General features: G+C 55.0%; 1 protein-coding gene across 10 annotated transcripts in view; it reads left to right on the top strand.

The window, feature by feature from the left end:
* The first annotated feature begins 5,141 nt into the window (after positions 1 to 5,141).
* The window catches only part of NTRK3 (neurotrophic receptor tyrosine kinase 3), a 376,383-nt gene continuing 356,202 nt past the window's right edge, over positions 5,142 to 25,322 (top strand). For 3 of the 10 annotated variants that reach the window (XM_072737259.1, XM_026001295.2, XM_026001294.2), the window contains exon 1: positions 6,218 to 6,692. In XM_072737259.1, coding sequence (XP_072593360.1) covers positions 6,445 to 6,692 — 248 coding nt within the window. In that variant the 5' untranslated portion in view covers positions 6,218 to 6,444. Of the gene's footprint in view, positions 5,584 to 5,741; positions 5,791 to 6,152; positions 6,693 to 25,322 lie in introns of those variants that run through there. The other 7 variants (XM_072737257.1, XM_072737256.1, XM_072737252.1 and 4 more) reach the window with 6 other exon arrangements.

Raw genomic sequence — 25,322 nt, 5'->3', positions numbered from 1 at the left:
CTAACACCTAGATTTTATTCCTTGAATCCAGCTGCCTGCCCTTGACCCTGTTCTCTGCAGAACTTGCAGTGGACCTGGCTGGGAACCCACTGCTAAGCAGGACCAGGAAAAGTGTGCCACCGAGTTCCAGCCTGGCCCAGCTGTCCACAGTCAGTGGTGACTTAGCAGGGGTTACCCCCTGGGCAGATGGAAGCTAGCTGCCCCCACCCCGAAAGGAGGAACAAGCTAGCAAGAGAACAAGGCAGGGCCCTTGGGGTTGCTTCTCAGCATCTGGCTTCTTGTTCCCCAGGCCTTCAGGCCTGGGATCTTCCCTGGCTGCTGGGAACATCCACGGGTGGAGGATTCACCCGACAGCCCTGCAGCTCAGCCTCACAAAGTCATTTGCTAGGAGGTGCTGCTTCCTGTGTGTGTGGGCCGAGTTTTTGGGTGGCAGTGTGTTTGGCTGTTGGTGGATAAGTGGTTCTGGGGCTTCCCAGCCGAAGTAGTCAAAGCCTTCTGGGTACCTCAAAAGTGGAATGATGGAGTTAATACACACAGAGTGCTCACTGCGTGTCAGGTACCATTTGAGGTGCTTCACTGTCTTATCTCACAACCACCTTGTGAGTTAGACCCTGCTGAGCTCCTGTTTTGCAGTTGGGAAACTGAGGCACAGAGCTTTAAGTGCCCTGCTTAGATTCGCTACTGGGTAGTGAATTCATCTCCATGGGTCTACTACTAGAAACCATATTGTACCTCTTGTACCCGAGGTCACAGCACCTGTAGCGTGCATAACAAGGAGCCATACTTCACAGGGACCATTGACCATCCTGAATGCTTTACCAATGACCATAGTGGGGAAGGCTCAGAAAACTGTGCTTTGCAAGCATCAGGAGGAGACTCAGGCTACTTTGCTGATGAGAGGTGGGCAGCCTCCTGACTGGCTTATAGACTAGACTTTTCCCTGGGGTTCTAGGTGGTAGCACGGGTGGTGCCGAGGATGGATGCTTCAGGGAGATTGGTTTTCTTATTTCAAACTGAAAGCTACCCGAGGAGTAAAGCTATATGCAGACAGATTGGGTAGTCTTGGGTGTATGAGCCTCCTGTCCCTGCAGGTGTTCAAGCAGGGATAGACACTCGGGGGTGTCATTGAGGGGATGTGTGTATCAGGTGGGGTCAGGGGTCTTTGGGATTCAGATTCCTTTCTAGCCCAGAGAGTCTATGAATCTCTCATCCAGGGTAAGCAGAATAAGTAGAGGCATCACTGGTGAGGACCCCCAAGCTCCCCTTAGACACTCCCACCAGGGCAGCACAGGGGAATCTAGGTAACCCTCAGAAAATCTGTAGTGGACAAGGATGAGAGACAAGGGGCTCTGTCCCCTCTGGCAGGCAGCTCCAGCCTCCTGGCAGGTGCATGCCCAAAATCTTGGGACTTGAGCCAGGGTCCTGAGCTGGGATCTTCCATCCTTAGATTTTTCTGCTTCCTTTGGCACCTTGGTCTCAACTGTCCCTCTTCATAGGAGGGCTTTCCCTCTCCATGTGTGGTCACAGCTCCCTCATGGGCTCCTGTTCTTCTGGATACATGTTCCCAGCCTTCAGCCATGCCTTCCCTCCACCCCCACCTTGAGTTCAGGCCACCCAGGAAACAGGCTCCTCTCTCCCACACAAATTCAAGTCTGGCAGCTCCAATAGCTCTTTGCAACAGCAGGGGCTCTGGGGCATAGTTTTCCCTTTGTCTCCTCTTGTGCTTCCCGGGTTATCTTCAGTACCATGGCTGGCCTCTTTCGCAGCTCTGAGTTGGGGCAGCAGGACTCCTTTCTGCTCAGACTAGAAAATCTGGCAGCACAGCTCCTGGATTGAGGCTGACACCATAGCAGTAGGGCATGGTCGGTGAATCCAAAATGCCTGAGGTCTGGCTTGCACCCCTGTAACATGGCCACTCCCTAAGAGTGTGGGCTCATTAAAAAAGCTGATGTGTCTGGGTTAGAAAGGCAGACCCATGAACAGCAGGCCCGTGGAGGTCTGAAGTGGAGAGAGGTGCTGGGAGGATGACTCCTGGGTCGGCTGCTGTTTGTATGCTCCCTGAGTCTCCACTTCCTTCCTCCTTTCCTAGATGGCAAGGAATTTTGGCTTTGGGGATGCCTTATAAACAGGAAAAAGAAATCTCAGGTGCTCACATAGCTAGAGTGTGAGACATGTTTGGTTTCTCTTCGGTCAGGAAGGTTGGACCAGTGGATTCTGGGAGCCAGCCTCCATTCTGGCCTGTCTGATGGGAGACCACATCCAAATCTTGGGTTCCCATCTTCTCCAAACCCTTGGTACCAGCAGGCAGCTGCTCAGATATAAAGGGTTTCTAAAGCTTTACTTTCTGTTCAAAAAACTGCCCACTCCTACCTCTGATTGATGATCGCTAAGTGTCTTCATTTCTTTTTTTTCTTTTTGAAAAGATTTTCTTTATTTATTCATGAGAGAGACAGACAGAGAGAGAGAGAGAGAGAGAGAGAGAGAGAGATACAGGCAGAGGGAGAAGCAGGCTCCCTGCAGGGAGCCCGATGTGGGACTCGATCCCAGGACTCTTGGATCACACTCTGAGCTGAAGGCAGATGCTCAACTGCTAAGCCACCCAGACGTCCATAAGTGTCTTCATTTCTAAGACTGCAACTGGCAGCAGGATATGGGAGGGATTATCCCCATTGGCAGGATGCTGAGCTGGGTCCTGATCTCTCAGGACTCAGTGATGGCCGCAGACTGGGAATCCTTACGGGTCAGGCATTATTCCTTGTCAATCATGACATTCTTACCAAGGAAACAAGAGACCCCAAATGCTCTGGACCCCTACTGACCAAGAGGAGGGAGTGTACAGTGGACACTTTCTCTGTCTTCCTCCACTGAATCTGGCTCCACTGAATCTCTAGGGTTAAGACATATGGAAGCAAGAGTGTACTTTTCTGGGTGGGGTGAGCACCTTCTTGAGTTTATAGTGAAACTTACGCAAGCCTGTTTTTAACAAGCTGGTTGCTCCTGAAACACCCACTTTTTCCTCCCCTGGCTGAATAATATTCTGAGGACCCACAACATGGATCCTTCTTCTTTTCTAAGTCTCTCCAGCCCAGGTCCATATAGAGCTGGAGAATGTTCAAGCTAGAAGGGACTTTGGGAGTCATCTTTGTACTTCTCGAACTACAGTGTACTTATGAATCACCTGGGGAACTTGTTAAAACATATTCTGGTTTAGTAGGTCTGGGGTGAGGCCTCCAATCCCGCATGTGAACAAGCCTCCTGGTGATGTGGATGCTACTGGTCGGAGGGCCTCACTTTGGATACTGAGGTCCAACCTAGTCCTTCTATAGACATGAAAGCTGAGGCCCAGAGGCTCATGTGATTTGCCTGGGGTCAGAACTAGAACTCTGCTCTCTCTACTCCTAGTCTATTATCCGCTGTGAAAAGGGCCTCCCTCTTTTTAAACTGCCACTTCCTGCTCAGGCCCAGAGCTCTAGCATAAACATAACATCCCATCTTAATCCCATTTTACTGTTAGGATGAAAGGCTTCTTGTTCCATCAGGGCCCCCTTGCCTCACTGGGTACATTTTTTTTTACCATCTCTAAAGGGGTTTTCAGAGTTTTTTAAAATTTGCTCTTAGGGACACCTCCCCTTCTGTGCTGGAAATGTTAAAAATCATTTCTCTCTCTCCTTGCAAAAGTGTGCTGGGCATCGTTTAGATACAACTATTTTAGTTCTAGGCTGGAGAAGTGCTGCTGGGCCCAATCCATTTGGCACTCCCTGCTTTTTGGACTCTCCCCTGGAGGGGTCTGAGAAAGGTTCTGTGTGTGTCTCTACTGCCACCTGCCACTTCCTGAGAGAGGCCACCATAGACTCCGCCCCAGGTTCCCAGGCTCTCAAGTAGGTATTCCTGGGCCTCTCTCAGAGTGGCACTCCAAGGGCAGGGAACTTCCCAGGGGACCAAGGGTATCAGGGTTGGCCTGGGGCCAGTAGGAACTGGTTTGCCAGACTGAGGAGGTCTCCACTCTCTGTCCCCTCCTGCTGGTGGGAGGGCAAAATGCCAGCCTGGCGACAAGGCCATAATGGCAACAAGGGGGTGAAAGTCTCACCGAGGCCAAGGGGAAGGCGACCGACCGTAAGGGGAAGTCGGGAAAACTGCCTTTTATAGACATGTTCCTTTCTTTCCTTTTTTTTTTTTTCCTTCTAAGTTTACTCACAGCGACAGTGCCACTCGCAGGCGCCTGGTCTGGGCGGGTGGCACCCGCATAGCCCTTCCCCCGTCTTGCCTGCAAGTTGCATGACCTGCATCGGAATCCACAGGGGGGCGGGGGAGAAGCCTTTCAGATGCTGGATGCAGTTGAATTCAGCGTCTCCGCTTCCTCGCCTGCCCTCATCCCAGATCGGGGAGGAGAGCCCAGCTTTCTTCTGCGTGTGAATGCCGTAGTGTGTCTGCCGGCTAGGACTGCCCTAACCCTTTCTTTTCCTTTCTGACAGCGAATGCTCTGCTTTTCTCCGCAAACAGCTCACACTTGGCATTTGGGCGTCTTATTAAAAAAACACAAAAACAAAAAACCCAAAACAAAACCAACCAACCCAAATCCTACCAAGGCAAAAAGCGGGGACCTTCTCTTCTCCCGACGGGATGTGAGCTCGCGTCGAAGGCTGCACCTGCTTTGCGCCCCTACCAGGAAGGGGTGCTTGTGTGGGAGGGAAGGAGGGAGGTTCTGCGCCCCCGAATCCGGAGAAAGCAGCCCGCCCGCCCCCTCACCGGGCAGCCGGAGCAGCGCGCCCGCGAGCCGAGCCCCAGAAGCCGGCCTCTGACGGTGCTGGCCTGCCTGCCAAAAAATGCCCCTTGCATCTCAATTTCCCGGCCGCGTCCTTCCTGCAAGCACAGCTCGCCCGGGGCCACCTCGGCTCCCCCTCGGCTCCCCAGCGCAGCCCTGGGCGCTGCTTCCTGCCCTCCCCGCTCCCCGCCTGCCGGAGGCTGACCGCGCAAAGCCGGCGGCCGAGGAGGCGCGGGGCGCGGGGGCGCGGGGGCGCGGGGCGCGGGGCGCGGGGGCGCGGGGGCGCGGGGCGCGGGGCGCGGGGCGCGGGGGGCGCCCGCCCGGCCGTGCCCCGCGGTCCCCTCCCAGCCGAGCCCAGCTCCCGGACTCGCGGTCGCGGAAAGGAGTGTCCTTTAGACGGAGGACCGCGCGTCCGCGGCCCCGGTCCCTGGCTCCGGGCGCCTCTCTGCGGCGCGGGTGCGCTCCCGCAGCCCCGGCCGGCCGTCCCCGAGCCCGGCCCCCCCGCCCCCCCCCGGGCCCGGGAGCACTCCCCGGTCACCTCGGCCGCGTCCATCTCCCTTGCTCTCGCGGTCCGGATTGCAGCAAAACACCGGGCAGCGCGAGGGCCAAAAAGTGGGAAGGAGAGCGCCTCTCGGCGTCGCGCGGCCGGCTCGCCAACTCCCCCCCCAGCCCAGACCCTCCCGGGCCCGACTGCAACTTTTTCCCTTCCGCCTCGGTTTCCCCAGGGCTGCGGCGAGCGGGCGCCGGGCCGCGAGGCGTGGGGCGGGCGGGCGCGCGGCTGCGGGTGGCGGTGCGGGCGAGAGCCGCGAGCCGGCGAGTGGGTGGGTGGGTGGGGAGGGAGGAGGGGAGGGAGGACGGGCGGGGAAGGGGAGGGGGAGGCAGGGCGGGGGGAGATTCCGCTCGCTGCCGCTCCCAGCCGGGGCGGGGGGCGGGGGGAGGAGGCCGCGAGGAGGGAGGGGAGGAGGGAGGGGGAGCGGGAGGGAGGGAGGGAGCGAGGGAGGGAGCCGAGGAAGACGCTCCGATAACCCGTGCGTTTCGTAAGGCTCCGAGCACTTGTACATTTCTGCAGGCGCGCGGCGAGCCATTCGCGGCGGCTGCGGCAGCTCCGACTGCATCTCCTCCTCCTCCTCCTCCTCCTCCTCCTCCTCCTCCCCCCCCCTCCCGGGCTCCGGGTGTGTGCATGTGTGAGTGCGTGTGCGTGTGTGTTTTGCAGGTGTGTCCGTTTTAATTCTGCCCAGTAGGTGGGACTTGGTGACTTTAGCACCATATTTTCCTTTTCCTCCCCCCCCCCCTTTTTCTTTTTTGCCTCCCCACCGTCTGTTGCAACCCTGCAAAGTCTCGGAGTCGGAGAGCGCGGCTCGCTTCCCGAGCCCCGGAGCGGCGTGCCGGCGAGCGCCGAGCCGGCCACCATGCCCGGCAGACCGCGCCACTAGGCGCTCCCCGCGGCTCCCACCCGGCGGCGGCGGCGGCGGCGGCGGCGGCGGCGGCGGCGGCGGCCGCGATGGTTTCAGACGCTGAAGGATTTTGCATCTGATCGCACGGCGTTTCAAAGGCAGAGGCCCCCCCTCCCCCTTCCCCCCTCCCTCGCCGTCTTTGTTTCCTTCCCCCCCAGCTCTCCCCACTCCCCCCACCCCACCCCCCTCTCCTCTCCTCCTCCTCTTTTTTAGAAGCCACGATCGGAGATGGATGTCTCTCTTTGCCCAGCCAAGTGTAGTTTCTGGCGGATTTTCTTGCTGGGAAGCGTCTGGCTGGACTATGTGGGCTCCGTGCTGGCTTGCCCTGCAAATTGTGTCTGCAGCAAGACTGAGATCAATTGCCGGCGGCCGGACGATGGGAACCTCTTCCCGCTCCTGGAAGGGCAGGATTCAGGGAACAGCAATGGGAACGCCAGCATCAACATCACGGACATCTCCAGGAACATCACTTCCATGTAAGTCGGCGGCCGCTCCCCAGCCCGCCTCCCCTCGGGTTCCGCGGCCCCCGCCGCCCTCCGCCCGCCCCGGCTCGCCGCCGCCCGCCGCCCGCTGCCCGCCCGCCGCCCGCCGCCCGTTCCCCCTGCCCGCGGGGCGCGCGTCAGGCTCGCCGTGGCTCGGGAGATGCTCGCGGGCTGCGCAGCCCAGGTGACCCGGCCCGGGCAGGCGGGAGCCGGGGCCGCGCGGGGGCCGGCCCGCGGAGGGGACCCCGGCCGGCCCGGGCGCGCAGGGCCCGGCTCCCGCCCCCCACCTCCACCCCCGCCCCCGCCCCCGCCCCCACCCCACCCCCACCCCACCCCCACCCGCCGGGGCTGGTCGCCGAGGGCGCCAGCCGGGTTCTTCGCCCCCCGCGGAATAGCAACAGTTTGGCCACGCGCAAGTGGCGTAAAGTAGACGAGGTTCGGTTCCCGGCGGCGGCAGTGACAGCGCAGCGGCGGCGCGAGCCCGGGAGGGAAGGTGCCGGGGGCTGCTCGCCTCCCAGCCCAGGTCTTTTAGCTGTTTCCTTTTGGAAACAAACACGCTGACAAGTAAACAAGTTGGGAGCTGGCTGCTCGCGGGGAGACTTTGGACATGTCGAGGCCGTCATGGACGCCTACCTCTTCCCTTCCTCTCTCGCCCGCCCTCTCCAACCCCATTTTGGGCATTTCCGAGACACCCCCCCTCGCCTCTCCCACCCTCAGCTGCATCTGGGCGCCTACAGATCCCGGCCTTGTGAGCTTTGATAACTGCGCCGGTGATTCCGAGTCTGGATGGAGAAGGGAGCCAAGGGGGGTGGTGGCCGGTGTGGTTTGGGGAGGGGGGTTATGTGATCTTGGAGGTTCTTTTTTTTTTTTTTTTTTTGAAAATCCAACTCTGACCGGCCTTGGCTCGGTTCTGCCCCGTCTGAGTGAGCCCCTGGTGGCCTGCATTCCCTGCCTCCCGTTGGGTAGGGATCGGCGACAGAAGCCCCATGGTCCTGGGGGAGAGAGGAGCTCCGAGTCCAGGGAAGATGCCTATCTTTTCGAAAATTCTACTGACCTCAGGCCAGGTGCCTCCTGCTCCCCCATTCTGACATCCAGAGAAGGGTGTGGACAGTACTCTGGTTGTTCAAGGGATTCCTTTTTTATCCCCCTCCCAAGGTCCACACCCCCTGGGGACCCTCACAGTGGATAGGATGCCCGGAGGGATCTGTGCCCAAGTCCTGGCCGGGGTCTCTTGGAGGAAGGCGCCTGGGCGGACGCAAGCCCAGCCAAATCTGCCTTTGGCGCTCCTCTGCCAGGCGGCAGCCCTCCCTTTGCCTCAGCAGTGGGGTGGCCAGGCTCTCGAAGCCCGCCAGCCCTGTTGGCTTAATGGAGAGAGTGCTTACAGCTAACAGTTGGAGGAAGTGTACAGACAGGAGATGTCTCCGACTCCCGGCCCTGGAGGCGAGCTTGACCCATATCTGGGCTTTGCCATTCACCTCCTCACTATCTTCAGCTGGTGGGCCTGACGTGACCAGATGAACAGCCCAAGGGGGGAGCCAGAGGTTGGTGGGGGGGAGCTAGATGGACCCAACTCGGCCTCTCCAGCTCTGTAGGCTACAGCATTCCAGCACCCCAGCATGGGGATAGGGAGAAGAGGGTCCTGAGCATGATCCTCAGGGAAACTCTTGCTTGGAAGTGCACCTCCTGTGTGTGTGCAGGAGGGTGGGGTGGGGAGGAGAGAGAGCCTAATAGTAGGTCCAGGGGCTCAGGAGCTGGATCTAGGGATATTCAGGGGGATTGGTGGGCTAAAGGTTTCAGAGAAGGTTGCTGGTGTGGCTCTCTGGGAGCTGGTGAGCCTCATTCAGCTAGTTCTCCGCTCCAAGGATGTGTATCTGTCGGAAGCCAGTGGGAGGCAGGGATGGCCACAATCACGTAGGCTCCTGTAGTCAGGCAGAGGTGTCGCTCCTCTGAAAATGATGCTTGGGGAAGCGGTTTCATCGGGGGAGTTGGGCTGCTCTTTCCAGGCAAAGGGTCTGAGATGGAGGTGCTGGGAAGGTGGGTGATGGGAGAGGATGGTGCGGCCTCTTGTCCCCTTTGCCATTGGAGAACCCCAGTGGGACGTATTGGAGGACAGTGGGCAGGGAGTGAATTGGGAGACTGTGTGCTCCCGTCCGCGTTTCAGGACTGAGGCTCTTTGGCAAGCAGGCAGGACTTCTTTCCTTTAATCCACCCCAATGCCTAAGAACCAGGGAACTGGATTCCCATAGGAGCTGCATGGATTGGCAGGTGGAGGAGGAGGGTCAGAAGTCATGGGTCTGATGACCCTTCCTCACCCCATCTTCTCCCCAGTGCCCTGTTAGATCTATGGCTGGTATTGACTGAACTCTGGGAAGGGCCCAGCCTTTGGCCCAGAGGCAGAGGACTGTGGGGAGAAGGAGGGGCATCATGCTCATCCTGGGAAGCAGATGTCACCCATTCCTATTCTAGTCAAGGCAATGGAAGCTTAGGGTGGCAAAGTAACTTTTCTTGGGGCACGTAGCCCCAGGGGTGAGCTAGGCTTAGGTCCTGGTCTGTGTAACACCAAGGCCCGGCCCCCATTCTGCTGGGATGCCTGTGGAAGCAGGCTGGCAAGAGGCCTGGAGGGCAGGCAGAGGCTCTCCAGGCAGGGGAGGAGGCCTGCCTTCGGCATGACTTGGGAAGGGGACTTGAGTTGCAGCTTAGACTTTGCAGGATGAAATAATTCATTCTTCAGATTTCTGATGCTATCAGAGATAGGGAGTTAGGGGGTCCTCCAGCCTTCCATCAGCCTGGAGCTCTTGCTGGCGCATGCCTTAAGGGTACAGCTTGGGCAGACTCTTGGGAAGAGGCTGGGGTGAAGCTGCATTTCTATCAGGCCTAGGTAAGGGAACTGAGGGGGGCGGTGCTCCACAGATGCACCCTCTTTTGTGGAGCTAGAGAACCTGAGGTCCCTCCCTGGCTGATGGACAAGAGATTCCCAGTGGTCCTCCTCTCAGAGTCGTGTGCGATGTGGCCCCTGGGTGCCCATCGGAGGCTGGCTGAGGGCTAGGGCTTCCTCACCACTATCAGGAGGGAATCAGCTGCAAGGCATCGGAGCAGAAGTATGGGTTTCCCCTCCTCCCCTCCTAAAGGGCTCTCCCTCTTGGCCTCTTTTTGTTCAGGAGGCCAGTTCCTTTGCCACTGGAGCTCATGGCACACAGTAACCTTACCTAGAAGGGTCCGCACGCTGCCGCGCCCAACCAGGCTCTGACGTCACAAAGGCAGAGGGCGGTGGCTGGGAGTTGGATCCACTGTCTAGGTCAAGCCTGCCCCAGGGTCAGAATGGTGCATCCTTTGACTGTCAGAAGTTCCAGGGGGAGGAGATGGCTCTTGGGGCCCAATGTTCCTGGGGCTGGCTAGCCAAAGGCTTTCGAAGACCATTGAGCTCTTGGCTGGGACTCTGAGCCTCCCACTGGGTCTCTGCAGGAGCCATCACAGGATTCCTGGTGTTCATAGCTATCTGGTCCCTTTTTGTCCCCTGTATTCCCTGCAGGCCCTCGCCTGGCTGGGTGAGGGGTCATTTGGGCTTTGGCTGCTGTATTGGTTCCTTGATTCTCAGCCTTTCTAAGGATCAAGGGGAGAGCCAGCCTTGACAATTACCCATGGGAGCTGGGATGCAGGCAGGAGTGTGAGCCAGGCCCCAAGGGCATCATGGAGCTCAGCCAGGCCCTGAGACTAGGCCTGAGGGAGGTAGGCTGAGATAGGAGGCCTTTGTGTGAGATTCAGAAGGGGGAGTGTTTGCAGGCCTGGGAGATAGGGCACTTCCAGGATGAAAGCTGGGGACCCAGGGCTCTAGAGGCCCTGGGATTTTGCCTAGAGACCAGGCCCTTCCCTGGATCCAGAGTCCTCAACCCCCACAAGCCCAGATCAATCTTCCCAGGCGCACGTTGGAGCTCTGAGCGTCATGTCTGCAGCTCCAGGGCATGTGAGCACATGGCAGTTTGGGGTAAAAACAGCCCAACCTGGCCCTGGCTTTGAGAGTGCGTGGGCACTGGTCCCTGGAGGGCTGATCCTGGAGTCTGGGAGGCAGCTCAGGGTCCTGCAAGGGGCCGACCACCCTCCTGCCTGGCTGAAGTGGAGGGTGCTGCAGTGATGAAGGGAGGAGCCTGATGCCGGCTCCCTTGGGATGCTCTCTGGCCTTGTCCTGCCTGTACCTGCCTGCCTCCTCCTCCTCGGACTGTAGGGGTGGACAAGGCCCTAACCCCAGCTGGCTCTTGGGTGGGCGTGTGGCTGGACTGTGACCTTCCCTTGGGATGACCTTTGCCCTTACCGTGGCATCTCTGCTGCCACTGGGCCCCATTCAGTGGCTTATACTGGGATCACCCACACTGTCTCTGTTCTTCCTTAGGAGCCTCTAGTCGACCACAGGGAGAGTAGGAATAGAGAAAGGGATGAGACACATGAGTCCTTCCCTGGTGCTGCCGCTAACCCGCTGTGAGCTGTAGGAGGGGACTCTAGGCTTTCTGAGCCTGTAACTCAACAATGAATTGAAGCCATGGGGCAGTGTCCCTTCCAGCTTGGACATATGCCATCCCAGGGCGCAGGGAGCACCCCATGGAGGCAATGTGAGGCCACTTCTAAGGGCACCGTCTTTGGGATTGGTGCTGACTCTTGTGATGTCACCAGGAGGAGGGCACAGGTACTGCCTCTCTGGCCATTAGCCACTGGCCATTTTCCTCTTCATGCCTTTCCTTCCCACCTCTTTGGAACTCTGGGTCACCCAGAAAGTGCCATGCAGTCTGGAGTCAACTGCCCTGACCAAATGCCACACTTAGGATTGCACTAGGACCTGCAGCCTGTCAGAGCTGGACACCCAGCTTTATGTGGCTCTCCATTCTCCAGCCTATGCTCAAGGCAGCAAGGAGATGTCTCCCAAAGCTTCCACTCATTGCTGCAGCAGGGAGCTCCACCGGATGTGAGAGGAACATGCTAGAACTTCCATTTCAAGTTATTCTTGTCTAGAAAAGGGAATATTGAATATTTAGCATATGGATTGAAGATATACAAGCATATAACTTAATAAATAGGAGTGTTCAGGGATTACAAGATAAAATTTTTATTGCTCAAGCAGGCATAGTCATAAAGGCTCGGTGCCCGCTGTTGTTGTGATTGGAAGGGCTTGAGTTTGGGAGGGAGATGTGTTGTGGTAGAAGAGGTGACCCTAATGCCTTGGCTCCCCTGGTCTGTTGGGTCTGTTCCACTCAGTGCCCAGTGGAGGGGTTGATTGACAGGCATGGAGAGCCGGGGAAAATGAGAGGAGGAATCTGGCTGGATAGTGTAGGGGAATCTCAGCACTGGACCATGATTCCCAAAGGCCCCCCCTAGACCCCAAGGGCCAGGCCAGTTCTCAAAAGACTATCTCCTAGTACCCCTCAGGTCCTACTTTTTGTTTCTGTCTAGCAAATTCTTTACCTCCTGAATACCCCAAGCATTTTTCATGCTTTCCAGTTTACAGAGATTGGGTTTATTTTTGCCTAAACTACTTGAAGTGTTTAGGCAGGGATTATTTGTCCTATTTTACTGACTAACAAGAAAAGGGTTGAGTTGCATATCTCCCAAAAGGAAAGCTCTAGAAGAGTCCTGTGGCTCCCTCTGTGGTGTTTCTCTCATGGCTTCTGTGGTTCCATGGACTATTCTCTGGCTGTGGTCCTTTAGCTAGATATCTTTATGGCTTCATTTTCATCCAGAAAGTTCTTTTTCTCCCAAGGGGTGGCATTATGGGCATGGTCCATCTGTGAGGAATTGGAGGATGGCTGAGAGTCCTGGCAGTTGGGTCTAAGTGTGGCGTGAGTGGTGGCTGGACCTGATCCCTCAGATCTGGTGGTATCCACCTGAGGCATCAGCTCAAGTCATCTGTCATCTATCCCCTAGCTGCCTCCACTTTGGGAAACTCATACTCCTCTTTGATGGGTTCCATCTCCAAGGATGAGGACTCCAGTGAGGCCAGAACAGAAGCTCAGTGCCCATTGGAGCCCTGGGAAGCCCCATAGGGATCCTCAGTTTTCTGCCTTTATCCCATGTGCAGGACTCAGCAGAGCTCAGGGCTACGAGGCACCCCTGCAAGTGTCCCCTCCCTCATGCTCCACAGGGGAGATGCTGTAAGAGGCCCAGACCAGGGCATGACTTGCCTGGGGCCGAGTATTGCTAGAAGGCCTAGGTGCTAGCACCCTTTCCTGCTCTGGCCTGGTGCCTGTCCTGGGCACTCTGTCAAAGCCAGAGCCCTGCCCACGACTGTGTCTCCCGCTGGGGCAATGTTTCCAAATCTGGGGTCCCCAGGGGCAGCAACTATGCGAGACTGGCAGCCCCAGGGCTCCTTGCAGCCTGCAGCCCACGCCAATTAGAGATCCACTCAGTGAGGCTTTCTGCTCTGCTCTGTTTACAGGCAGGACTGGGGAGGCTGCGGGCTCAGCTGGCTTGGGAGCCCATTGTTTCTCTCCAGCCTCACCTCTGCCTCCCAGCCCCCCATTTGCTTTGTCTGATCAACAGGGTCCTCAGTCTGGGTGGTAGAGATTCAGGCAGGATTCCTTTCTCAGAATCATCAAGCATGGAGAGGAACATGGCAACTGGGTTCCCAGTGGATCCTCTGGGCCTGGCCTCTCCCTAGCCACCAGCTAGCTCTTACTGAGTACCTCCTCTCTTCTAGACACTGCAACAAGCACTTGAGAGGTAATATTTTATTATGACTTCACACCAATCCTTTCAGAGTAGTACTATTAGTGAATTAATTAACATGAGTTCCATTTTACAGATCGGGTAGGAGTCCAGATACAGAATTTGACTTATTTAATTTCACACAGAGCCATCTGACATTTCACATGAAGCTGTATTGCCTGGACTCTTGCTCTCTTCTTAGACATGCTAATATATACTGGTGGGCACACACGGACGCAGTCATTCATGAATATGTGACCATCATAATCAATCAATTAAAAAGGTTGACGTGAGGGCAGCCCTGGTGGCTCAGTGGTTGAGCGCCGCCTTCAGCTCAGGGCCTGATCCTGGAGACCCGGGATTGAGTCCTGCGTCAGGCTCCCTGCAAGGAGCCTGCTTCTCCCTCTGTCTGTGTCTCTGCCGCTCTCTCTCTCTCTCTCTGTGTGTCTCTCATGAATAAATAAATAAAGTTAAAAAAGAAAAAAAGGTAGACGTGAAAGCCTAGAAGGGTCCTTTATTTTGTCACATATCAGCTCTCTGGGTGAGGTTTGCCCAGACTGGGGTTGGAGGGGAAGGCAGATGGGATGGTGGGTATGATGCTGGCCTGGCATTCTGGCCGGCATGGTCGCAGACAGGCCTCTCACAGTTGGGGATGTTTTGAGGCTCCCCTCCTGACTTGTTCCCGACAGGAGCCTCCCCCGAGGCCATGTCTCAGCCAAGCCCTCTTCCCAGGCCCCCTTGACCACCCCCTGGTGTCTTGGCCTTTGGTTAGGCCAACTACCCCAGGAGACCAGGTGCCAGCTGAGGCTGGCGGGGATTCAGGAAGCTGGCAGCTGGGTCCTCACCAGCTCCGCTCGGGGCTGAGGGGCGGTCAGCAGGACCATGTCCCTGGCCCGAGAGGCCTTAAATCAGAGAGTGGAGGGCTGGATGGCTTCTCCCAGGTAGAGCTTTGGGGTTTCAAGACGGCTGGTGGATGAAGAATAGCAGGGAGGTGTCTGGAGTGCTGAGCAGCTAGAGCTGGAAGCTGATATTCAGAGAATCTTCCCTGACTTCTAATTCTTCCTGGCTCTTCTCTTGCCTCCTCCTCAGATGAGCAGGTTCTCCTCTCCTCCACCCTTCCTTTTGCCTCAGCTCTGCCCCATTGCTCATGGAAGCTCCGTCTGCCTCTGCACAGGGATGAGCTGGGAGCATGGGGGGTGGCCGCAGCTGTCTTCCCGGAAGGAGACGCAGCAGCCACCCGTGGCTGAGATGGTGGGGCAAAGATTTGTGGAAACTCCCCACCTTTGCTGCTGCTTGGCTGCATGAGCTCACGGCGTCCTCGGACCTCTCTGGACTCACTTTTCCCTTCTGGGAGCTGGGTCACCTCTGGGAGTTGACACCTGTGTCCCTCACGGGGCCCCTGTGAAGATGAGTGTGGTGACATGTTCGATGGGCTGTCTAAATAGCGGGGTGCTGTGTTGACGTTTCCGTTTCTAGACATCTGGGAGTGTTTCTGAATTAGGGAGGAGATCAAGACTTTGAAATGTAAATCATCTGATCTGGAAAGGGGCTCGGATATAATTGGGGTCCAGCCCAGTTCTACCAGGGAGGAGCAGAGGGCTCAAGAGGGTGGATGGGCTTGACTCAGTCACCCAGCTTGTCCTGGCACGGGGCCCTGCCTCCCCAGCTGGTGTGCTTTCCTTCCCCACCCTCTGCTGGCGGCTGCTGTGGGGCTGAGGGGTTTGGGCTCTTCCAGAGGCAGAGAAAGGAGCTCCTGGTTTCCTGCAAAGAGCGAGAGCGCTCAGGGAGCAATCTTAGGTTCGCAGTGCCAATCCGGCCACCTCCCACAGTAAACGGGGCCCTGTGTGCGCGCTGGGGGGTGTCTTTGCACACGCACAAGTGCATCTCTTCTGTGTGCTGTGCACATCACGTCTGAGGTCTTGGTAAACAAGCCCTAAAGCCTTTGGCTCGCTGCCCACCAAGTTCGTCTGCATGTCGACCCCCCCGTGGCCACCAGAGGGCAGTGCTGCGCACGAGACGTTCGCGGGCTGGTGTTTGCCTTCCACAGCCTGCGCCTGGGAGGTGGCACTAACCTGGCGAGATGTGCATTGGCAGGCCTGGCTTTCAGAGCCTTTTTTTTGAGCCAGGGATGAGCAGGGAGGTCAGCTGCACCCTGGGCGGGGCCCCTCTGTGCAGAGCTGGTCCTGCTTTATCATAGCTGCGGTCCAGCCACAGATAGGGACCGAGCTTCCCAGGAGGTGGCTGGGAGGCTGCTCTGGGCCCCCCCGAGGGCAGTGCTGTCCTTCCCCTCTGGTTGCTGCAGCAGCAGCAGCAGCAGGGGTCAGCACACCTGCACGGGGGGACACTGGGGAAGAATGAATGGCGCATAGCGCCTGCCCAGGCAGATCTTGATGTGGACACAGAGAAGCTGATAGGCAGTTACACTGTGGGGTTGGTGTCACAGAATAATTGAGCTTTATGAACTCCCTCAGGCCATGTGATAGACTGGCCCAAGTGTGGGGACATCTCCCACTTCTCCCTCCCTCCCCTCATGCCAAGCTTAGGAATCACTTAGATACCAGGTAGCTGCTCAGTAAATACCAGGTCCTGATATTTACCAGATGTGAGAGCGTGGTGCTGTCTTTCAGGCTCTCCAGACCTTGTCTGTCCTCAGAGATACCCATCTAAATTGGTGGGTAGGAGAGTGCCTTGCAAATTAGGGTCGAAGGCCCTGTCTGGACCAGCTAGTTTGGACTGTTTCCTCTCTGTGAATACTTTGGCTCTTTTTCATCTGTTCCAGGCGGTCTCGCATTTGAGCGGGTGCTGTCTTGTTCCACACGCTCGTTGGTCCATAAATGAGCCCTGTCCTGCTAATGTGGTTGTCAGCTTTGGAGATGGAATCTTCATTTTTTTTTAGTATCATTTTTAGAGATTTTATTTATTTATGAGAGAGAGAGAGAGAGAGAGAGAACACAAGCACACACATGCACATGCATGCAGGAACAGGGGGCAGAGGGAGAGGGAGAAGCGGACACCCTCTTGAGCAGGGAGCCTGATACAGGACTTGATCCCAAGACTCCAGGATTATGACCTGAGCTGAAGGCAGTTAACTGACTGAGCCACCCAGGTCTTCTGCTTCTGTGGTGGGTGCTGGGCTCATGGAGCCTGGTCCTATGACTCTGTCCCATGGGCTGTCCCATGGCTGCCAGACCCAGGGCTGTAGGTGGGATGCTCTCTGTTGTAGTCAGTGTTTTTCTTCTTCTTCTTCTTCTTCTTCTTCTTCTTCTTCTTCTTCTTCTTCTTCTTCTTCTTCTTTTCTTCTTCTTCTTCTTCTTCTTCTTCTTCTTCTTCTTCTTCTTCTTTTCTTCTTCTTCTTCTTTCAGATTTTATTCATTATTTGAGAGAGAGAGAGAAGAGCAGGAGGGGCAGAGGGAGAGAGAATCTGAAGCAGACTCCATGCTGAGTGCAGAGCCTGATGCAGGGCTCAATCCCATGACTGTGAGATCACCACCTGGATTGAAACCTGGTCAGACACTTACCTGATTACACCCCCTAGGTTCACCCCTCCAATCGTTTCTGCCACTTTTTTGAGGCTGAAGAGCAGGGATGAAGCTAACATGTATGGCTCTCCAGCTGGACTGGAGGGCATTTGCATATATGACCTTGCTTTGGGTGGCACCTGCTCAGTGAAGCTTGGAGATCACAACTCTGCCTCTTAGCAGCTCTGTGACCTGGGGCTGGCTACTCTTTAGATGTTGTTTTTCATCTGAAAAATGGAGGCCATGGTAATAATGCAGGGTTTTGGCAGATTTCATGAGAGAGAGAGAGAGAGAAAGTGTATGCGTTCTCTCCTCCTTGGTTTTCTTCCTATACTCCGGAACTTTCTCCTCACAGGCATAGATACTTTCTGCAGCTCTCATCTGTTCATTCTGCTTTCAGTCTTTCCTCCTTCCAGGTCATCAGACTCACCCTGACAGATTAAGCTTCTAATCCAGAGCCTTCTGTTAGAACAATTCTGGTGCCCAAGATTTTCAATTGGTCTTTTGTCTGAGAGGCAGCTCTGTGTCATAGGGAGAATAGTGGCTTCTTTGGCCAGTCTTCAGTTTAAATGCTGACTCTGCCCCTGTGTGAACTCACCCAAGTTACTTAACTTCTCTGAGCCTCAGTTTTTTTTTTCTGAAAAATCAGGCTAAACATATCCATGTTTGTAGAGTAGTTGCCAGGATTAAATGAGATTATACTAAGCGCCTGGCATATGATGAGTACACAGAGGCCAAATTGGCAGGTGGTGCGATGGGAGTCTTGCAGAGGTGATGGGCAGTGACATTTCAGGGTCCTTGAAGCATGGGGTTGGAGGAAATTACACGAGGGGAGCCAGAACCTGGCCAAAGCTAAAGGAAACAGTAGAAAGATGAAGATGGTATGTATTTGGGAAAAACAAACAAACCCTGAAATGGCTAAGGCACATATCTACCAAAAGAACAGGGAGATAGTTATGGTTCCCACTGATAGACTCAGTTGGGATACCAAGTGGCAGAGGGTCCCAGGCACTCTGGACTTGGGAAATTTCTCTGCAGACTAATTCACCAGACCCTTGCACCCATGTGGTCTTGCTGCTATTCCTGCCCTAAGTAACTTCCCTTCACTGGATGATCCCATTCCAGACTCCCTTAATTGACTAAGTCTGACAGCTACAGATGGGACTCTGGGTCCAGCCCTGGGAGAAAGAATTGAGGAATCCAGTGGGAAGGAGGTGACCTCTGAGTCCTTCAATCCACCCTTAAGGGTCTTCCATCCACATTCATTCCGGTTCCATGTTCAGCCACAAGAGGGCACTAGACCATGATGTCTGCAGGGAGGGAGGTGCTATTTCGCTTGCCCTGTTGGGATTGTGCCTTTGATCAAAGCTGCATGTGGCTTTCTCCCAGGTGCCAGCATCTCTGAGGGCCATGGCAAAAATAATTTGATTTAATTAGAGCCCATAGTTCGGAGTCTGATATCTCAAGGGAGGCTGAATTGTGGCATGGAAAGGTCATAGAATTTGGCATCAAACTCAAGTTCCAGTCCTTGCCCTTCCCCTTGCTTGTTTCTTTTGAACTTGAGTCAGTTACTTAATTTCTCTGGGTCTCATTTTCTTCCCCTGCAAAGTAAGGTGTTACTGGGAGGTGTTACTGTAAGGATTAAATTACATAATGTGTGGAAAGTGGCTGGAACATGATGGGTACTCCATGATCAGCCATCAGTCTCTTTCCGGAAGAAGGAAGAAGTTGGGACACAGTGCAGGAGTTATTTGTGGGATCTTGTTGACCCGATGGGGTCCTTTGACCCGCACATGAGTGCTGGATGGTTCCAGTTCACTTGGGGGGGGCAACAATGACACCCAGTGGCTGCAGTGGAGAACAGCAGTGTGTTCAGCTGGGGTAGGGTGGTAGTAGTGGGCATTGTGGGTGAGTTGGTGGGCGCCGTTGGGGTGCATGAGATTGAAGCTGCATCATGGGAGATGGGCTTCAGGGGGGGGGGTCTGTCAACTGAATTTCTCTTCTTCACATGCAAGCGGTTAGAGATGATTCTCTAAGGTCACGAGTGTGATGATAGCCATGGGAATGCATGTTGTCTGGGCCAGTGGTACGAGGTTATGTATTACAGCACATGTGTGTCCAGCTGAGTAGCTTTATCATAGCCGACCAATCCTGCTGTCTAACAACCAGACCCTTTCTGATGTTTCCTGGGTGCTACTCTTTGGGAGATGCTTTCACCCCCTGGCTGTCTGGTTGGCCTCAGACCTCTGAGTCTCAGTATATATACCTGGAAAATGACAAGGGGAGGCGCCATTGGGCTGGCTGAGTGAGAGGCTTTGGCAGCTTGGAGCTGAGTGTCAGGGATTATTTCCTGCCCTTTGATCTGCATATGCTTGTTGGAGGTGCCTAGGATCATGGGGGAAGGGGGGTTCGTGGTAAGTGCTAAGCATCAGTCTTCACTGGTGCAGACATGCCAGGCAGTTTGGAGAAGGAAGGAACCTTCCCGGGGCAGAGGCATGTTTCTAAGGCTGAACTCGAGGTGTCTTTTGCTCCTCACCTTCTGTAGCCTCTCCCTTAACACACCTGTGATTCGGGAGGGGAGCCTTGGCAGACATGCCAGGCTCAGGAAGTTATTTAGTATCAGCTTTGCTCCAGATTGTGTTTCTGACTGCTTGCCACCTCTTAAGTGGCAGCCATTTTAACAAATGTGGCGATAAGACACCAAGTGGGAAATAACATGAGAAGTGGGGGGGGGGGTAGGGGTGTGGAGGAGGGGTATAGTCCTCCTCCCTTCCCTTGGCAGAAACCTTGTCTTTGAGGCAATTGGAGGTAGAGAAAGGGGCCCATTGGGGCCCCTGGCAGTGAGTTTGAGGAGAGAGGAAGGGCCTGTGGCCTCAGCTTTCCCTCCTCCCTGGGGGGGGCCTTGTGTCCTGCGGGGCAGTGGCTGTTGGCCCTAGGGAGAAGTGGAGGGGAAGGCCTGTACTCCAATTTCTTAAAAAAGAATTATTTATTTATTCCTGAGAGACACACAGAGAGAGGCTGGGACATAGGCAGAGGGAGAAGGAGGCTCCCTGCAGGGAACCCAATGTGGGACTCCATCCCAGGAGCCCCGGATCACTCCCTGAGCCAGAGGCAAATGCTCAACCACTGAGCCACCCAGTACTCCACTTTTCAAAGGACTGTCTTCCCAGTGCATAAGAGACCACTGATGGCCAGTGTCGGGTGTGTTTAGCCCACTCGGGGGCTGAGCTGCATCTGCACTGGGGCGTTGGGGCGCCCGACTGTCTGGCCACCTGCTCGCCTCCTGCCCGGCCCATCCGGCACCAGGACTACGGGGGAGGGACGGGCAGAGGCGTGCGCCCTAGGGCCAGCCTGGCCGTTCCTGCTGCCCGAGTCGGAGATGGGGGAGCCCCCCCTTTCTGCTTAGCTCCAGGCTCCAGCCATGTGCCAGGCACAGCGCTGAGTCCTGGGACACCCTGCGGAGAAAATAAGGGGCCCGGCCCTTCTCTCTTGGACTTCCAGTTGATTCGGGGTGGCGAGCCCTAACTAAAGCAGCCACAGCATAAAGGCCAGTCTCTGGAGAAGCAGGAGCAGAATTCCAGAAAACACGTGGGATGTAAAGTTTAAAGAAAACTGTTCATCGGTGAAAACGTGGGTTTCTCTGCGGGGGAGAGGGCGCACTTGCTTTTAAGTGGAGATTTAAGAATTCGGGGTTCACCTGTCTTCGGGTCCATCTGACGGCAGCAGGGGAGTTACATTCAGAGCCGAGGCTCTGGCCGCGAGGTTGAGCCCGTGGCCTTGCTGTCGTCCACAAGATGCCCCGTGGTTTTTAGGGGAGGCCGCCTGGACCTTATCGTGGGATCTACCTCCGGGCTGTAGGGATGCTGCGCCAGGTGTGCCAGCGGTGCAGCCGGATTCCCTCCAGCAGCCCCCTCCACCAGACCAAGTTGCAGGGAGAAGGTCCCCTTGGAGGGTGATCTGGGGGGTCAGCCTTTCTCCTCGTTGTGGTGTGTGGAGGAGAGCCAGGGCCGGGGTGAATGCCCAGCTGGGACACAAAGACTGGCTCCTGTGCTATGACGGGGTCAGCCTCAGCTTCCTTCTCCCAGGACCCGGTCCCCACTCTGCCCAGCTGCTGCCGAACCTGCCCTGGGTCCTGGCGGGGCAGTGCCCCGGGGTCCGTGGAGGAGGCAGCAGTGTGCGAAGCATGATCTTATTCCTTCCTGAACCTTGTTCAGGTTTCATTGTCCAGGGTCACTTTCCTCATTGTCCACGCAAATGACTGGTTCTCCTCCCTGCCCCACCTGCCCCCATCCCGGGGTGTGAGCTGTGTCCCACCAGATGACCTACTGCCCTACCTACCTGCCTCCTTTCTGCTGGTCACTCACTCAGGGCTGCTGTGGTCTGGATTCTGGTCAGGTGTGCTCTGGCCTTGAGGCTCCACCCCATTACCTTTCCTGGTGTCTGTCCTCACCTGCCCAGGTGTGTCGCTGGACAGAAGAGGGTGGCACGGCCAGGGTCTTAGTCTAGCTGAGACCCTTGCATTCTGTCCACATGCCCTAGAAGGCATCAGACTCCTTCATCCATTTGTTTCTCCCCTGTGCCATGAGCTTCAGCAGGCAGGGATGGGGTTTTCTTCGGCTGTGTGACCCCCCCAGTAGCCAGGATCTAGCAGGTGCTCAGTCAAGACCCATTGAACAGGATGGGTGCGTTTCTTGCAGAATCTCTTACAGATCTACGGCAGATCCCAGCCTGGTGACAGTGCACAGGCCTCTGCCCAGAGCGCTGGGCACATCCTCCTCCTCTGTATCTCTGTGGGCCTCGGACTTTGCCCTCAGCAGAGCAGCCTGTTGGAGGTGTCTCCTGGGGAAACCAGAACTCATCCCGGTGAGAGCCAACCCTTGCGGTGACTGCTCCAGTGACTCTTCTAGGGACAGGCTTATTTTATCCCTGTGTCATTCCTGGCACAGCCCCCTGAGGCAGGTACTATTATCAGCCTCGTTCTAGGAAGGCAAAGGAAAACTGTGCCCAGGGAGGCTTATGGAACTTGTCCTTGGTCAGTTGTTTGGCTAGTAAGTGGCAGAGCTGGGGTTTGAACTTACCCCAGAATCCCTGACATGCCCCCCAGGTTATCACTGCTCTCTCCTTCCTGCCAGCCCCTATTCACCTTAGTTCTGGGCCCCGCCAGAGCCCTGAAGCTCCCGGGCACCTCTTGGCCGGTAGGACACAGTACTGTGCTCTTCTGTGTTCCCTGAAGGGGTCTCTGAGACCCAGCTGAGTTGAGATTCCTGAATTTTGTGGGCACAGGTGTTTTCAGCCACATCTCAGAGAATGTCCTCTGAGTAGGGGCCCTGGGACAGAATAGGGACCTCTGGGGTCCTGTCACTGCCACCAACTTACTGGGTGGGTCTAGGTAAGGCACTGGCCATTGCTAGAACTCCGTTTTCTTCTACTTAAAACCAGGGATCCTGGGATGCCTGGGTGGCTCAGTGGTTGAGTGTCTGCCTTCTGCTCAGGGTATGATTCCCAGGTCCCGGGATCGAGTCCCACATCAGGCTCCCTGTGAGGAGCCTGCTTCTCCTTCTGCCTGTGTTGCTGCCTCTCTCTGTGTGTCTCTCGTGAATAAATAAATAAATCTTAAAAAAAAAAAACCGCAAAAAACCAGGGATCCTGAATGGTTGACCTTCAGGCCCTTTCTGGCCCTAACCTCTCCTGTTTTGAACAAGGTGGTTGGGGACCCGGTAGAAGGTTGGAGTGGGTTGAAGCTGCAGAAGGATTCGCTAGGAGTGGCCTGGTATGTGTGGGAGGGCTGCGTGTACAGCCCCCTGGGGTTCTCACCTGTGCATGCATCCCTGTCCTCAGGAGGGCTTGCTAAAGTACAGACTGCTGGGCTCCACCCCAGAATTTCTGCTTCTCATTGGTGGAGGGCCCTGAGTACCCCGGTGATGCGAATGCTGCTGACCACACTTTGATAATGACAGCTGCATTGATGGTTTTCAGGGTGTACTCTTTGGGGATCAGAGCCGGTATGGTATCCCACATATGCTTTTGGTGAATTTTCCGAGGTTGCGAAAAGTTTGAATACCCCCATTCTAGAAGCACACTAACCCGCTCCCAAGCCCATTTTGACAGGGCACGTGCAAGTGCCGACTTCCCTCTCCATGCTCCTTTCGTGTCTTCTCTCTGCACCCCAAATATGGGGCCTGGCTCCATGCTGACCCTGGCTCCCACCCTCACCTTTCCCCACAGGACTTGACCAGAACGTTCTCTGATGCACATAATTCAGCATGTAGTTGAGAAGTGAAAGCACAGTTATGCTTTTCATGGTTCTCTTCTAGACTCCCAGTTGATTTTTTAGAGCTATTTGGGAGGCAGAAAAGTAATTCTATAATTGCAGCTCGAGAACTTTGGTTGGGTCTGAGTTGCTCCCAGGGTAAAGTTCAGACTCCCGTGTTCATGTTCGGGCTGCAGCGTCTCACCTCATTATCTTGTACCCCCCACCAGCACCCTGTTCCAGCCACACTGATCTGTGTGTTCCCCAAACATCCCCAGGCATTTCCCACTCCTGGTCTTTTGGTCAGGCTGCCTCTCCTGCCTGGAAGACCTCTGGCCTTCATTCTGCTCACCTGAGCCCTCCCTGTCACTCAGGTCCCAGTTTTGGGATGTTCTTTGCTGTCCAGACCTGTGTTTATTGATTGATCTAGCTTTCCAGCCTCTGCAGCACACAGAGCAGCTACTGTCAGTTGAGCATTTTCTCTGGGTTGAGCAGTTTATGTGGCATTTCAGCCATATGGGCACGGGGAGTTGCTCTCATACCACAGATGAGGAAATTGAGACCAGACAATGCAAGAGCTTGCCCTAAGGCCACATGCATGAATGGCTTGGTTAGGAGTCAAACCCAAGGTCACTCCAGATCCCCCGTTCTTGCATTCACCGCAGCCACATGTGCAAGAGCAAAACGATTGGGCGCAAGCTCGCTTGTCATGGGGAGAAGAGGAGATGAGGGAACTGGGCTCCGTTGCTATGATGATATGATGGGGTGCTATATAGCAATCACAGTGAAAATCTTGTTCTCTGTATGGTGACATGGCTGTGTTTGAAAACAGAATGCTGGTGAAAAAAAAAAAACCCGCGAAACAAGTTGCAGAATGATATACCATACATGTAATTTAAGAAAGATGGTGATCAATATAGCATATTGTTTATGAACACAGATATGTAGTAAGAAGATAAAATTGTGACTGGCTACAAACCAATGTCATGATCGCCTTGGTTCTAGGGGGAGAGGGAGAGGAAGCATGGGGCTGTTAACTTTACCTGTGATGTTTGCCTTCTCTCTCTTTTTGAGATGAACGTATGACAACATGTTAATATGCATTAAGTCCAAGTGATGGGTAAATATGGTGTTCAGTATGTGGTGATCCTTTGTTTCCTCTTTTTTAAAAAAATATTTTATTTATTTATTCATGATAAACACAGAGAGAGAGGCAGAGACATAGGCAGAGGGAGAAGCAGGCTCCCTGCAGGGAGCCCAATGTGGGACTCGATCCCAGGATCTGGGATCATGACCTGAGCCCAAGGCAAATGCTCAACCACTGAGCCACCCAGGTGCCCCTGTTTCTTCTTTATTAAGATAACACTTTAGAAATTGCAAGCAATGAGAAGATGATCATACCTAACAGATTTTTCATTTAAAATAAAGACAACATTCAGTCACTGTGTTTGTTTGCTAAGGCTGTCCTAGAAAAATGCCATAGATGGGGTATTTAACTTGAACAACAAAAATTTGTTTTCCTACAGTTCTGGAGTCGTCTGGAAGTCCAAGATCAAGGTGTCGGCAGGGTGGGTTTGTCCTGAAACCTCCCTCCTTGGCCTGTAGATGGTTGTCTTCCTCCTTGTATCTACACATGGTCTTCCCCTGGTGTGTCTCCTATTCTCCTATAAGGACACCAGTCACATTGCATGAAGCCAACCCTAATGACCCCATTTTAACTTAATAATCACCCCTTTGAAGATTCATTTCCAAATATAGTCACATTTGGAAGGTCCTGAGGCTTAGGCTGTCAACAGAGGAATTTTGTCAGGGTGGGGGACACAATTCAGCTCATCATAGAACAGCTCAACAGTTTTAAGGTGGAAAAAAAATTGCACACCTGCTGATATTAAAATAGAGTCTTAGAGTTCCTGAGTGCAGCAGCCTGCAGAAGTTCATCGGAGTTGGATTTTTCTCAAGTTTTGGTGTCTCGAGCTGCTAGGTGCTCTAAGTGTAACTGCTTGGTCAGCCTTAAGAACAAAGGAGCTCTCTGAAAGAAGTTGTGCATCCATGGGAGAAGCAGAGCTAGGTAAAGGGAAGAAGCAAGTGCATAGCCTGACAAGGGCCCAGGAAGACAGTTTTCTGATTGTCTCATGTTTAGGAGATTGTAGAGTAAAGAAGCAAAACAGC

The sequence above is a fragment of the Vulpes vulpes genome, chromosome 14 (assembly GCF_048418805.1).
Source record: "Vulpes vulpes isolate BD-2025 chromosome 14, VulVul3, whole genome shotgun sequence".
In the NCBI taxonomy this organism is placed as follows: domain Eukaryota; kingdom Metazoa; phylum Chordata; class Mammalia; order Carnivora; family Canidae; genus Vulpes; species Vulpes vulpes.
The sequence above is the reverse complement of the archived record's forward strand: the minus strand, read 5'-3'. Positions and strand labels throughout refer to the sequence as shown.